General features: G+C 56.6%; 1 protein-coding gene across 3 annotated transcripts; it reads right to left on the bottom strand.

Moving 5' to 3' along the window:
• Positions 1-2,700: 2,700 nt before the first annotated feature.
• Positions 2,701-8,807, bottom strand: Tmem235 (transmembrane protein 235). 3 transcript variants are annotated; one of them, XM_046446647.1, is made up of 4 exons: positions 8,627-8,807; positions 6,703-6,783; positions 5,926-6,063; positions 2,701-4,383 (listed from the first exon to the last, which is right to left on the bottom strand). In XM_046446647.1, the coding sequence occupies exons 1-4, from the start codon at positions 8,805-8,807 to the stop codon at positions 4,142-4,144; spliced, it is 642 nt and encodes a 213-aa protein (XP_046302603.1). In that variant the 3' UTR covers positions 2,701-4,141. The 3 variants fall into 3 exon arrangements, with proteins under 3 accessions (XP_046302603.1, XP_046302604.1, XP_046302605.1); XM_046446648.1 differs by lacking the exon at positions 6,703-6,783; XM_046446649.1 differs by lacking the exons at positions 5,926-6,063; positions 6,703-6,783.
• Between the last annotated feature and the right edge of the window lie 6,464 nt (positions 8,808-15,271).

The following is a 15,271-nucleotide window of genomic DNA, read 5'->3' as shown; positions in this document are numbered from 1 at the left end:
GGTGGCTTATAAACATAAATTTATTCCTTAAAATTCTGAGGGCTAGAAAGTTCAAGATAAAAGTGCCAGAAATTCAGTGTAGGGGTGTTTTTAGGACTGGTGTTCTTTGCAGGTTCTTTGTGGGAAAATGCCCCAGAAAATAGACCCTGGGCTATGAGATTGAAGCCTCGACTACACAGTGTGTTGCTTATTGCTCTGAAGGATCGTCCTTGGGTGGCTCATTTAGAAAGTGCTGCACCCAAGAGTTCATGAGGACAAAGATATCTGTCAAGTTGTCAAGAACAACTTGAGGATGTACTGAGAACGCAACACCAGGAGATAAGGACTTGCCACCCAGAGCAGCTGGTGCTAGGCTTCCGTCCACTCCAGAAACAGGATGGCCTCTGGAACTGTAGCCCATGTCACCCCAGTACGGGCTCCTCTCTCAAGTCCCTCAGCTGAGATGCGAGTGGAGTAAGTGCAGATGAAACCCCATCCTCCTTGATCCCTGGTGAGGGACAGGCTGTAATAAGTCCTAGGTTTCTGTGGTCCCCCCCTTTACTTATCTCTAATGAATAAACCCATTTTACACAGAAAAAAAATAGTAGTGCTCAATCAAGACCCCAAGTGGAGGTGGCTAGGAAGCTGCCAGACACATAGGCACAGTGCTCAGGAGGTGGCCGAAGACCCACATGCCGGAGACAGCAGCATGGTGGACATCTTAGACTGCAGCGAGCATGTGCAATGGGAGAAGAGCAGGGGCTGTGGCGGAGGACTGTCCCTCGTCCCCGCCACCCCTCAGACAGATCCAAATCTGCAGTCTGGAGACCCAGCATCCGGGGCTCTCCAGGGCCCAGAACTGCTCGTTGGTGCTTGAGGAACAAGCAACTCAGAGAATCACAGAAAGCCAGCACCCAGCCTGTGGCGCACGTCTGCCCTGCTCTGGGATGAGTGTCAGCTCGCCATTGCTGTGCAACAAATCCCCCCAAACTCAGAAGCCCCTTCTGTAACAATAATTCACTACTTCTCCGTTTCTGTGGGTTAGGAATCAGGAAGTAGCTGAGCCAAGGGGTCCTGTCTTGGATGTTCTCCTGAGGCTGCAGGTGGGACATCACCTGGACCACACTATCTGACAAATCTGCTTCCCTGGTGGCTCACCCACACGGCTGGCATATTGCAGCTGGCTTTGGTGGAGTCCTGGGTTCCTGTGTGGGTGGCATCTGCTCAGGACTACTGGAGCACCCTCCCAACACAACAGCTGCCCCCCCCCCCAACACCACCACCAGCAGCAACTAAGAGATGGAGTGTTATGGTTTGGATATGAGGTGCCACCCAAGACCTCCTGGGTTAGTGCAGGATCATTCAGAGGTAAAGTGACTAGATTATGAGAGCCGTGACCTGTCAGGCAGATGGGGCAGCTGGAGGAGGTGGCTCACTGGGGTGTGCCCTGGAAGGGTGCATCCTCCCCGCAGCCCCTTCCCTCCCTCTGCTTGTTGGCTGCCAGGAGTGGAGCAGTCTCCCCCAGTTGCTGCCATTCTGCTCTGTTCACCTCGGGCCCAGAGCCATGGAGTCAGCTGACCACGGACGGAACCTCTGAAACTGGCCAAAATAAACGTTTCCTCCTCTAAGTTGTTCTTGTCGAGTATGTGAGGCAATGATGTAAAGCTGGCTAGCACAGAGGCAGGAGCTGCAGTGCACTGTGACTTCACAGGTGACACCGTCAGCCCTGACTCAGTGTGGCTGGGGCACACCAGGGTCCCTGGCGCCACTATGGGGCTGCTCTTACACCTGTGGGTCTGAGCTCAGGGCAGCCTCTAGACTCCCAGCTCAGGCCCTGGTCAGGGCATAAGTGGCAACAGAGCCAGCTACAAGATGGAGTGGACGAATGTGTCTCAGGAAGGAAGCAGAGCTGGACCATCGCTGGGGTGCGGCTTCACTGGGTGTGAGGAGGGGGAGCTCTAGGGGGCTTCCTCGTCAGGCCTGGCACGGGGCTGTGGGAACTGAGGTGTGCTCTCCTGCCCTCCTCGGCTTCTTGCCCCGAGTCACGTGCATTGTGACTGTCATTGGTTACCTGTCCTCAGCAGCCCTGAAGCACCACTGAACCTTCCCTAGTGGCATTTACCTGCCTTCTCACCTTGGCCACTGAACTATGAAACAGTGCAACCCAATCACCACAGAGACTGGCCCTCCAGAGTGGAGGGCTCAAGTGTCCTGGCTAAGCCCCATGCCTACCCACACACTCTGCAGGCCACATGCACATCCTTAAGCAAATCTGGTGTCCCTGCAGCCACCTGTGGGGGTATTCCTAGAGTCCTAGCCCCAGAGCCCAAGCCCGTCTGCAAGCAGAGGGGCCTGAGGCTGAACTCACACCCTGAGCTCCGCAGCAAACACGGGCTGAGAAACCTTTCCTGCTGAGTAAGGGAGCTGCCCAGACCCAGCTGCAGGCCCAGCTCCTTCCAGCCCAAGCCGACCTGGGGAGGAGGAGGCCCTGGTCTGCAGGAGACATGGCTGGATGTGCACACACATGCACACGTATGTGCACACAGGACTCTGGCTGGACAGTTTGACAACTGTGCAAGCAGACACACAGGACATCGTTGGAGGTACAGACATGCACACACCACTGCTAACAGTGCTTGCTCACCTTCACAGCGTCTGTGAGGCAAGGACAAATAGGGCCTATTTTGAAAAATTCTAAGAAAAAAAACACAGAGCTCCGTCTGCACAGAGCACAAGCTGGTTTATTCAAGGACAGATCAGCACAGTGTTCCCACAGGGAGTGGCCAATGTTCAAACACGGTAGGAAGAGAAGCCCCACTCGACTGCCCAGCTCTTTGTCTCGGTGGGCCCTGCCAAATCTGTGCCAGCTCCATGTCCTCAGGAGCAATAAGGACAAACAGGGGAGGAGGTCAAAGCTCTAAAGGTGTCATCTTTCCCCTCACATGGCCCAAAGCTCAGGAAGGCCCTGCACAGGAAATGGGGCTTCCAGGACCTTCCCTGGGGCCCCTTTTCCTGCATCTGCCCAGCTGTCCACCTACATAAAAACATGCCTGCCCCTCCCTGTGGCCCAAGATGACTCAGGGGGGGCTGGATGGCCCTGTCCTCACATCTCGTCCTTGGACCAGCCTGGGCCTATGAGCAGGCCCCACCCCACTAAGCCTCTACCGATTGCTCAACAAGTCTGCAGCCCAAACTCCAGGCCTGGCCCCTGCCACCTGGCAGCCCCAGCCCTTCTGGCTGAGGAGCCCCTTCATCCAGGTCACTCACAGGGCGGGCTAGGCACGGCTCCAGCTCACCCCACCACATCGCACCCCATGGTGGAGATGCCCCCACCATGGCACAGAGTTCCCCATCCCCACCCTGCCCTTCTGGGACCTCCACATCTGTCAGTCAAGCTGCCCCAGGGCCCTTGGCAGTTACAAGCATCCCCAAGTTGCTGCAGAAGGGAAGGGTCAGAGCCAGCAGGAGCCATGGCCTGCAGCATATGCCCCACCTGGGTGCGTGCAGAGTCACCCACCTGGTGGGAAGACAAGGGAGGGGCAGGGCACATGGGGTGGGAGCCAGTCTGCCTATAAACTAAAGGGATCTCCGCCCTGTCCTTGCTCTCCTCCCTAACAACCCTGCTCTGGAGGATGGGGACAAAACAGAGGCCTGGGGTCCCACCAACCTACTAGAACATTGGGTCCTGCCCTTGGCTCCTGAGTGGTCTGGGCCTTGGTCTCCCCCAGCAACACAGGGTGAAAGGTGACCACTGCACAGGGCTGTGAGGGCCAGGGAACAGGGGGTACTCATATTTAACACACACCTGTGCACTCTGAAGCCACCCCTCATCGAGACAGGTCATTAGGAATGTGGGTAGCTGAGGAGGGCCAGCCATAGCCCAAGAGACAAGAACACCCCCAGAGAACCCAGGAGCCCAAGGTACCCCCACCCGACTGTACCACCCAGAACCCATGTGCCTTGCGGCCCTGGCCTCCTCTGTCCAGACACTTCCTTGTCTCTAAGAGGAGGAAATCCTATCTGTATCTGAAGGGCAAAGCAGCATGACTGGCCAAGGGCTTCCCCAGTGTGCCATCCAGGGTGTTCCAGGCCAGGCTCTAGCCAGGCCTGCAGAACGGGACTCCCAGGAGATGCCAAGCACTGCCCCCCCCCGCCCCCCAGCTCAGATGGCCACAGAGTGGGGAGCACCTGGGAGCCTGCTCAGGCTGAGGGTTCGGGCGGCTGCCAACAGGAGGGTGCCACTGAGTGCCTCCAGGGCACAGGAGCCCCAGGCCAGGGCCACTGACCAGCCGAAGCTGATGTGGACGCCCTGCATGTGCTGCAGGCCGTACTGGCGGGCAGTCTCCGCGAAGGCCAGGTGCGAGTAGCTGATATAGACGCTGACCCCCGCCAGGGTCAGGGCACCTGGAGAGAGAAGGGGCAGGGTGGCTGCTCAGGGTATCCCTAGGGGACCCCTGGTCCACAGGTCCTGTCAACGGAGCCCAGCAGGCAGCTCACCACCCCACCCCTCTCCTGGTCAGCACTGATGGACACTCAGCAGGGCCCTCTCTCCCAGATACCACCTTGCCCTCCCCTTCTTACAGCGCTAATGGGGTAGCAGGGGGCGAGCTGGCCTCAGGGAGGTCCCCATGGTGTGACATTCTTGTCTCAGAGCCCCAGCACTGCTGTCCATAGCTGACCCTCTGCCCTGCAGGCTAGGAGCTGGCGCCAAGACTCAGGTGGCTCCCAGGAGTGCCCTGAGCAAGGGGGGCTGCGGGATGTCCGTGGAGCCATCCAGCCTCAAACCCTTGCCCCTCTGGACTCCCCTTCCTTGGAGTGGTGCACCCTCCGCCCCGGGAGGCTGGAGCTGCCTCCAGAGCCTGGCCTGCACCCGCGCCCTGTTCCAGGCACAGCGCAGAGGTTTCTTGTCAGCACAGGCTTCCTGGGTACAGTCCCAAGCCAACTCCTCCTCTCTGGGGTTCCCAAGGTCCTCTAAATTGGATCTTGGACCCTTGCAGACTCTGACCCTGGTCAAGGTCACAGCTGACACTTTGACTATTCCCAATTTTATTCTCAAGTCAAGGAGACCTTGCCGTCCTGTGGCCAAAACCAAGGCTGATGATTCCCCAACCTCAGCTCCAAGCGAGGCCCACCACCTGCTCCTGATAAAGGTCTACCAGAGTCCAGCATCCCCTGGGGAGGGAAGCAGGCCTGCCCGGGAGGGGACCCCAGCCCCGTATGGTCTGGTCTTTGTCACCATGACAGCAGAACTAGCCTAAGACACCAGACCCAACACACATCTGACAGGGGCCACTGAGGGCTGACCCCAAGAAGCCACCTTCAGTGACAACCAGCCTGGCAGGAGGGGAGTTTGGTGGCTGGGGCAGACAACACCAAAAACAGTGAAGGGGGCCTAGGACCATTTTCCTTCTCACCTTAGAGAGTCCTGGGGCCTCTCAGACCCTCAGGACTCTTAGCTGTTAAGGTGGCATTGGGGGTGCTGGGGGAGTGCTGGGCCCAGTGCCCAGCACCTGTCAGCTGCAGCACTACCGAAGTATAATCTGGGCCTATTGGGGTCAATGCCAAGGACCCTGATGCCCTAGCTCACCCCACCTGGTGCCTGGCCTTGCCTCACCTGTGTCAGAACCCTGCCCCCTCCCCTACTCCACCCATCAGGACAGGTGGGGTGTGAGGACAGCAGCTGGGGGCATCCCACAGCCCCAGCACCACCTGTCCTGGGGAAGCAGGTCCTAGAGTCACTGTGAGGAGGCTCCAGCGGCCCAGCTCCACTCTGGTAGGCCCTGCATACAGGTCCCAGCCAGAGACTCTGCTGCACTTCTGTGGCCTGGGGGTTCCCAGGCTCCACGTAGCCCAGAGGGGAACAGGATGGGCAGGGGCGCAGGGAGGTAGAGTCCCACTCCCAGCATCTGCAGTCCCAGCTGGCTCTCCCAGAAACCCTGGACTCACCCCCCAGCAAGAAGTAGCAGCCGGTGAGTAGCAGCAGAGGGACACTCCGGGCCAGGGAGCTGAGCAGGCCGCAGACCCAGCCGCACACAATGAGGATCAGGCTCAACGGAAGGACCACCATGACAGCTCGGTGCAGCGCTGTGAGAGAGGGGGCTCAGGGGCAGGCAGACAGGGACCCTGCCCCCAGGAAGGTGGAGGCCAGCCTGCCCAGAGGACAGTGATATGCTGCTTCACCTGCTTGGGCCAGGGTGGGGGTGGGTTGAGCTGATGCCTGTCTCCATGGCAACCACAGGACCTTCCCAGTGGTTACCTGTCGTCCTGTGCAGCCTTCCTGAGGCCAGGGTGAGGAAGACTCCTGAGTACCCTCCCTACCCCTACTCTCAGGTCTCTCTGGGGCAGCAGACATGTGCCCGCTAACCCACCAGGGGGAGATGCGTGCCAGGCTGACCAACTGTCCATCTGGAAAGATAACAGAGAGTCCAAAAAGGGGAGCTCATGGGCTTCACCAGCTCCAGTCATGCCACAGCCGCCTGCTTCCCCCGACAACTAGGGGTGGGCAGTTACCACTGAAAGGGAACTGGGCACAGGGAGGCCAAGCAGGCTGAGCTGTGCCTATGTAAGGAGCCACCTGGAGAGAGAGGAGCTATGGATGGAAAAGTCCCCTGGTAACAGCAAGCCATTGGAAGCAGTTCGGGGTGGGCTGGGGTGGGATGGCTTCTGTCCCAGCCCTGCCCAAAGAATCAGGGATATGGCAGAGATGGCACTGCCCGGACTCACAGAGAAGGTGCTGCACTGAGGGGGAGACATCCAGGCCCTTGCTGCTGAAGGGGTCGATCAGGGGTATGCAGCTGTTCTGCCCTGGAAAGCCGAAGTGCAAAGCAGGAGCTGGGGACAATGGGCACCCAGCAGCCCCCAGAGCCATGTGGACAAATTGTGGCCCTGGGGCCCTATTGGAATCTCTCCCCTGGAACTTGGGGCTGGGACTTCAAATGGGATTAGAGGTTCAAGACCTTGTTTGGTTTATATATTTTATTATTATTATTTTAATGTGGTGCTGGAGATGGAACCCAGGGCCTCATGCATGCTAGGTAAGCACTCTACCAATTGAGCTGTATCCCCAGCCTTATTTAATTTCTTTTAATGAACAGGTCACAGCTGCATGGATGTGTGTTTAAAATCTCTAACACTCCAGTGGGGCACGGTGGTGCATGCCTGTAATCCCAGTGGGAGACTGAAGCAGGAGGAAAGCCAGCCTCAGCAAAAGCAAGGCGCTAAGCAAGTCAGTGAGACCCTGTCTCTAAATAAAATACAAAAAATAGTGCTGGGGATGTGGCTCAGTGGTTAAGTGCACCTGAGTTGAATTCCTGGTACCAAAAAAAAAAAAAAAAAAAAAATCTGGACAGGCTCCCCTCCAGACTGCCCAGTGCAAGGTTCCTGCGAGATGCTGCAATAACAAGGCCAGACTTGGGGCTGGAGTTGTGGCTCAGCCATAGAGCGCTTGCCTAGCACGGGCGAGGCCCTGGGTTCCATCCCCAACACCATATAAAAATAAATAAATAAAGATATTGTGTACAACTACAACTAAAAAAAAAACAAGGCCAGACTCCTCAGGTCCTGTGGGCACTGACTCACGCACATGCAACCCACACAATGCACGTATGTGTGCACACACACCCATTGTCAAGAGGATGACCACGCTCAGCCCTTTCTCCTCATCACACACACACACACACACACACACACCCCTACACACAGTGCTCGCTCAGCCACACGCGTGGGCAAACAGCACGCAAGCTCTCTACTTACACGCCTTCATACCCATGTGCCTGCTCATACTAGCATGTGCTCACACAAGCTCACACTCACACTCACATATACACTCACATTCATACACTGATGCGTGCTGTCACATTCATACACACACGCTTCACAGCCTCCCAAGGCCCCAGCCACCCAGGGCTCATCCTGCGGGGCGGGGGGGGGGGGGGGACCCCAGGCTGGCCCCAGAGTGGAGAGGCGGGGCTGGGAGGGCCCAGGCGCAGTCATCTACAGAAGCAACTCCTGGTCACTTGGGGTTAGACCCATAGCCTTTCCAGAGACCCCAGCAACCCACACCCGGGCTTCCCACACTGGCCCCGATTCCAACCCAGCCCCACCCCTCCCCTCCAGGAAGGCCGTGGGGGTCACCTGGCAGAGGAGCCACAGAGCAGGGGCAGCTGCTGGGGCTGGGCGGGCAAGCCTCCCTGCTCTCCCTCCTCCTTCGCGAGGAGGCCTCAGCTTCCTCCCATCTGAGTTTCCAAGACTTGGAGGTTGAATAGGGACAGGTCCCAAATTACCCAGCGACCCGAAGGACCATGCGTGCCTTGGGGTGACCTGCAATCTCCCACATGATGTGCCACCCCATCTCTAGCCAAGGCAGGTTCCAGAGGAAGGTACCTGAGGTCCTTGTGGGGTCGCACAGTGCCAACCCCCCTTCCTCTTCCCAACTCTGGCCCCGCTGCCCCGGCGTGTCCCTGAGGAGTCAGTCCCTTCCTCTCCACAGCCCAACTGTCACCACAAGTTTGAGGGGGACGAGAGTGACAGGGAGGGGGCTGAGAGACCCCCTGAGGGGCAGACTGCTCTGCGGGCAGGATCTGGGAGGAGGGACGAGCGGGGGAAGGGACTTCGGAGGGGAAGGGCGCGGGGTGGCGGGGGCGCTTACCTTCGCAAGTGCGCCAGAGCCCCGAGTGCGAGGACAGCCGCTCGGCGCGGTCGGTGCGGTCACCGGCGTCCGCCACCTCCAGGATGTACCAGTAGTCGCTGGCGACCGCGGCGGCCAGCAGCGCGAAGCTGAGCAGCGCGCCCAGGGCAGCGGCCAGCAGCAGCGCGGCCAGTCGGGCCATGGAGAGGGAGCCGAGGGAGCGGGGCAGGGGCGAGCCCAGCGGGGAGCGGGGCCGGGGTCTGGGGGCGCGGGCAGGGAAGCTCGGAGAGGGCAACAGGACACGCAGGGGCTGGGAGAGTGGGGGAAATGGAGGCGGAGTGGGGGGCGTCCCGAGAGCCGCAGATGGGCGTGGAGGGGGCGGAGCAGGGCAGGACTGGACCAGGGGCAGGGGCAGCGCACTCAGCAGGAGGGTCGTCGCGCTGCTGGAGGCTCTTTTGCAAGGAACTGCTTTTCTGGCGCCGCTGGCCGCGTGGTGCCCTCAGTTTTGCAAGGAAACCGATGCCACATTTCTGTGGTGGCCAGGTTTGTCCCAAAGGGAAAGGAGGAAGAAGTCGCAAAGCCTAAGGATGCAGCGGAGCCACAGACCCGGATTCAAATCCTAGCGTCCCCAGGAGGGGAGCTGGCCACAAGTGCTCGGGATGTTTCTGAACTCAGGTTCTTCAGCAACACAGTGGGCCTACGACTGCTTGACCCGGCTGCCCCGCAATTGAGGGATGCAGGGTCAGCCTGAGACCTGTCCCTGGGCTGCTGGACTACTCACCCAAAGTTCTTGGAAGCATCTGAGCCTGGAAAAGAAGATGCCTCAGCTGGGCACTGGCCCCAGTTGGCCCTGGAGTTCTGGTCTTGATCAGTCCTGAGGACTAACCAAATGGGATCATTGGAATGGGGCCAGTGTGAGTGCCAGGGGTAGCTTGCTCCAGACGGGCTCCTAGCTGCAGACACACATCTGGCAAGCCAGTCTCTACTCAGCCACTCACTAAGCATGCAAAAAGAGGGCACAGGAGGCAGAGGACTCACAGAGTCCCCCAACCCGGGCATGGGCACTGGCACTATTGAGAGGGCAGGACAGATTGGGTGGCTTTCCCTGGGTGGCTACCCCAGGGCTGGACAGGGCTTGCAGAGAGGGGAGAGGTTGAATTTGGCATCTTCACTGACTGTGCCTCGTCCTGAATGCAGCAGCTGCATGACTTATGGTCAACCCAGGCCTCTCAACTCCAAGTGTTTGGGCCATTTTTTCTCTGACTAGGCTCCTGCTGGTTTGTAGAACATGAACATGGAAGTAAAAGCAATTCCAGCAAAGTTATTGAAACAGTATTTCACAAGGAATTCAGAGTGGCGTAGAATTGTTCCTGGATTGTGTAGGCTGTTCATCCTTCCACACACCCCACCAGACTGATACCCACTGCATCAGCCAAGGGGCCCACTGTGCTGACAGCCCCTCGGGCTGGAGCAGCCCTGCTCTGGAGCCATGTGGCAGTCCATAGCCAATTGGACCCCGAAGGTGAGAGAATTTAGCAGGTGCTCCAAGGACTGTAGCCTCCAAAAGCAGGAGTGGGGAAGAGAGAGGAGTGGGGCAGCCTGTCCTGCTCCAGGGCCTCCTTCAAGCCCTCCATCCACTCTGATTACAGTAGGGAAAAAAGTGGTGAAGAGTGCTAACTCGGGGCTCCCCAGCAGTCACAGTAAAACAGTACAAGTCAATGTGGCTTTGGCTGAGTCAAAACCTATGTGTCACACATGCCCGCGTGGATAAGATGTGAATTGACTATTGGGGGGAGCTAGAGGAACTGTGTGTCTCTTCATGCCTCCTCCCAGTGAGCCTCCGACCTTGAGCTGAGGAGGTCTGAAAGGATCTCTGTTCTTGCACCTACTACAGCTTGGGCAAGAAGGGAAGCAGCTGTCAGGGCCAGGAGGGTGGGACCCAGAGGGAGGTTTCCAAGCCACACGTCTGTCGCCCACATGCTACAGGGCTGGGAGGTGGCCAGTCAGCAGTCCACACACACTCTGCTTTCAGACCTGGGTTCTGGGTTTAAGCCCAGATGAGCAGCTGGATTAGACTGTCCCCTGGACAGCAGGCACCCAACCTTGAGGGGCCACCTGATGAATCCTGCCAGTGTACTTCCCTTGAAGTGGACTCAGTTACAGCCCAGCTGAAGAGGAGCTGCTTTAGAAGGACCCTTACCTCCCATTTTCCTCTTTCCTCCCTCAGCTTGGACCCCACTCTGGCAGATGCCAAGCCTCTCCCAGCTCTCCAAAGCCAGCGTCAGACCACCACGGTTGAAATCAGGGGCAGGAGCAGGCTCATGATGGGGACACTCCATTTTTCAATGACAAAAATAAGGCTGCATCTAAGCTTCTGTTCTTCTAGGCCACATCTAACTACCTAGCACCACTGGCCTTTGTGGGGAGGAGCAGGATGGCTGGCCCCATCCATGGCCATCTGGCAGGCAAGCCTCCGGCTCCAGAATGACCAGCTACTGTCCCCAACACAGGACTGAGGAAGCAGCTGAAACCACGGGCTAATTACCCTCAGAGCAGCCTGGCATCAGCTCTACAGAGACCAATTTTGCGGCACTTGGCAGGCATTCTGCGACAGAAAATGAACCTCCTTAAATCACCCTCCCAACAGGTCACCTCACCCACTCAGGGCAAAATTGAGCTCATTCATCCTGGCAGAGCGGAGGCTCTGTTCTAATCAACACAGAACATTCTACAGGGTTCTTAAATGACGGGGAGTAGGTTGCAGACACTTGCCTTTGTGTTTCCCGTGGGTGGCCAGGGTCCTTTGAGAGACGTGGCCGTGACTGGCAGTTGACTAGCAGGGTGGTCTCCTCCTATTGAAATGCTCTGCGAGGCTGTTGCCAGAGCTCCTGGGGCTACGCCCTTGCCCCACACCTGCAGGGCCCCAGCGCCCTGCCCTTGCCGTTTCTTCCCCCAGCAGCTGTCCCTGCCCAGTCCCTTTGGCAGCCTCCCACTAGGCTTGGACAACAGAATGCTCAGTGACGTCTTTTCCTGATGCCACCGAGGCAGTTAATCACCCTTGCCTGGAGTCCTGGCTCACACCCATCCTAGTCAGGGCTTCGTAGACCTTTTTCTTCCCACCTTCAGAAAACAAGGAGAAGCCCTGAAGGCCCCAATTAGGAGAAAGGTTTCTGGCCTCAATTCCTGGGAATGGTGCCTGGCATTCAGTAGGTGACTGACCGAATGAATAAATGTCACCACTTGGGGATTAGGTGGAAGCAGCTCTGAAGGCCAAGGCCCAGGTTTGATCCCATCCAGCAGAAAATATGCAGATACGGGACTAAGCCCAGCGGGAAGAAAACCCCCAGCCTGGCTGGTCCTCGGCTCTGTTCAGGGTGAGAGTCGCCCTGAGTCAGGCAGGAAGCCCTTCCTGGGGGAAGACTGGCTTGGAGAAGGCTGGCTGCCCAACTTGCCCTCTTCTCAGCTCAGACAGACACTGTGTCCTGTCATTGCTATGGGGCAAGCAGGGAACGGTACCCCAGAGTCCTCTGTACCATCTTTGCAACTTCCTGCAGACCTTCATTTAAAAATAAAGTATCATACCGCAAAGCCTTGGGAGGCAGGCGTCGGTTCCCTGTAACCACAGCACTCTGACAATTGAAGCCATCTGAAAGTGGACGGGGACACTTTTTAGCCATTCCTCTTCCCCTGGAGCCAGACATTTGACCTCAGCCATACCCCTGAGCCTGGGCAGTGTCATCTGGCTTTGAGGGCCCACCTCTGGGAAACTGCCTGGGTTTCAAGCCCAGCCCTAGTGCTTAGGGGGTGCAAACCCCTAGACACGGGTTTCGGGTTTTGTCTGTGCTGCAGATGGAACCCAGGGCCTCGCACATGCCAGCAAGTGCTATCCCACTGAGCTACGCCTCTGCATTTGGCGTGTCAGTCTTCCGCAGAGGGAGGGCCAGCACTTTATTTTTCCACAGTGCCTTGCAGTTTCCACTCCTTGGAGCCAGTAGAGGTTCTGATGCCCAGTGGGCCTGTGGGAACCACAGCCTGGCACCTGAGAATCAGCCTGCCCAGCACCAACCCACGGCTTCCTTACACCTCCCCAGTCACCACCAACTCCAAACCAAGTGAACACCCAACTGGAAGTTGAGGCGGCTGCTCTGAGGGCCCGAGGCTTCATTGATAGATGCTGACATTGGTGGTCACTAAAGTCTGGTGGTAAGTGTGCTTTAGAAAATAAGCTTCCAGCAGAGGGAAGTGGTGTGGTGAGCCGGACGGGGGACCAGCCGCAGATGCCAGGACTGACCCCATTGAAATCTCCTTTTATAGACAGGCACAGATATCAGAAACAGGCAGCTCAAGGGAATGAGAAGGGAGCTTTTTTTTCTCCTAACAAAAAACCCTGCAATATTCTCCAAGTTTACAGGGGAAAACAGACCCCTCTCTCTTACTGAAATGGGCAGAAATAACTAAATCTCAGGGACATTTTCTCGTAGCTGCATGTGTACACTCAGGATGGGTCTGGACCATGCCAGCGGGGCTGTGGCTCTTACAGAGCAGGCTGCCCATTCCTCTGCCAGGATCCTCATCCCTCAGCAACCCTGCGGCAGCAGGGAAGCTTGGTTAGCAAAGAAGGAATTACCACAAAAAAGCAGACAATATTTTAAAAGCCCAGTAGGGTCTGCAGTTAGAAATGACAACAAAGACAACCTCCAGGTCTCCACTGGGACTGCAGCTACCCACCCTGCAGGTTAGCTTCACGAGGGTGAAACCAACCCAGCATCTTACTGTAGGCTTCAGGGAGGCAGTGGCCCAGCAGGGCCAGAGCACTAAGCCAAGCAGCTTAAAAAGATTCAGGCTGCGCAGACCCAGTGAGGCCAAGGGTGTTCTCGGCCCATGCACTTGGTCTCTGCTGACCCCAAGCCTATTCCTCTGGTTATGGCTTCTGTGTTTTGTTGTTCCTGTTTTTGTAAGAACTCAAAATAAAAGACTCAAGGGGAAAAAAAAAAAGATTCAGGCTGCGGCCTTTCTTGCTGGTGGAATAGCAGCATGTGCCCTTGGTTCACTCGGCTGTCTCATGGGACAACAGTTTCAGAACAAGCCTCTGGCGTCTCCAGACCCACCTAAAGAGGTTTCACCAGGGTAACATTCACTGCAGTTGTGCAAGGCAGTGGGATAGTTGCTGAGACACCAGGGAGACACCCAGAGATGGGATGAGAAACAAGGTTTATTGAAAAATGTTTATAGGGAGGGTCAGTGGGGTGGCAGCTGGACAGATGCTTTCCAGGCAGTCTGGTGCCCCTCCAGACGGTCACGCCTCCTATCCCTTACGTTGCTTTGTCCAGGGATAGCTGCCCAAATGAGCACTTTTCACTCCACAGGGCTCTGACCCACACTAGTTACCACAGGGAGAGGCTCTACAGGCTGGGGTGCAGTGGCCACACCTGTAATCCCAGTAACTTGGGAGACTGAGGCAGGAAGGACGGCAAGTTCAAGGCCAGTCTCTGCAGGTTAGCAAGACCCTGTAAAAATAAACAAAGGCTGGGGATATAGTTCAGTGGTGGAGTGCCCCTGGGTTCAACCCCAGCACCAGAGGCAGGAGATGACAAGTCAGTCTGCAGAAGCAGGGACACCATTAATCAGCTTTGGTCCTTGTATGACAGCATCCTAAGCAGCAGCTGTCCACAGGTACCATCACTTTGCCTTTGTTCTCAGCAGACCTGAGAAAGCCTGTATCCTTCAAGATAACACATATCACACACTGCAGCCCAGACTTGCTCTTGTTCTCCCCTTAATTTAGCTGGGTGTTTGGGATTAGAAAGGGACACTCAGGGACATGGTGTCTTACTGTCCCTTTTCTTCTTCCTTTTTCTTTGATACTCGAGATTGTACCTAGAGGCACTTTACCACTGACCTACAGCCTATCCCTTTTATTATTTTGAGACAGGGTCTCATTGCCTAGGCTGGCCTTGAACTTGGAGTCCTCCTGCCTTGGCCTCCCGAGTAACTGGGATTATAGGTGTAAACTACCATGCCTGTCTGTCTCACTTTTCTTCAAGGCTGTTCTCTCCAGGGCCTTAGGATGGCTTTGGGCTTCCATTTTTTTAAACAACACTAAGGATCAAACCCATGGCCTCAAACATGGTAGGCAAATGTTCCACCACTGAGCTACATCCCCAACGTGCCACAGCCAAGTCAGAATGGCCCGGTAATAGGGCGGTTCTTGCTGCCTCGGGCACCCACTACTTTGGAGTTCCCGTTGAGTTCTGGTGGGGGGGGGCGGGTTGGGGTTCCGGTTGGTGTGTGGTGTTCCTGGGGGCCGCGTGGGTGGCATTTGGGAAAGTTCCCAGGGAGTGTGCGTGGAGTGCTGTTGGAGTTCAGGCAATAAAGTTTCCTGTTTGAACATACAAGTGCTTTGTGGCGGCTTGGTGATTTGTGCCCAGCCAGACTGCAGCACCAACGCTTTTTAAATTTTTTTATTTTGAGACAGAGTTTCACTATGTTGCCCAGTCCTCTTGCCTCAGCCTCCTGAGGAGCTGGGATTATAGACCTGGGCCACTGCACCCATCTTGGGCTTACCTTTAACTGTAGTTTATGATCTGTGAAACAATAATTCAAATAAATTAAAAAAGAAATACACAGTAAAACTTAAGGAAGAGAGAGGCTTTGTCTCAATTCATC

Source organism: Marmota monax, unplaced genomic scaffold, assembly GCF_021218885.2.
Source record: "Marmota monax isolate L192 unplaced genomic scaffold, Marmota_monax_Labrador192_F-V1.1 WCK01_AAM20220418_F8-fsc00353, whole genome shotgun sequence".
Lineage (NCBI taxonomy): Eukaryota > Metazoa > Chordata > Mammalia > Rodentia > Sciuridae > Marmota > Marmota monax.
This window is presented reverse-complemented; position numbering and strand designations above follow the sequence as displayed.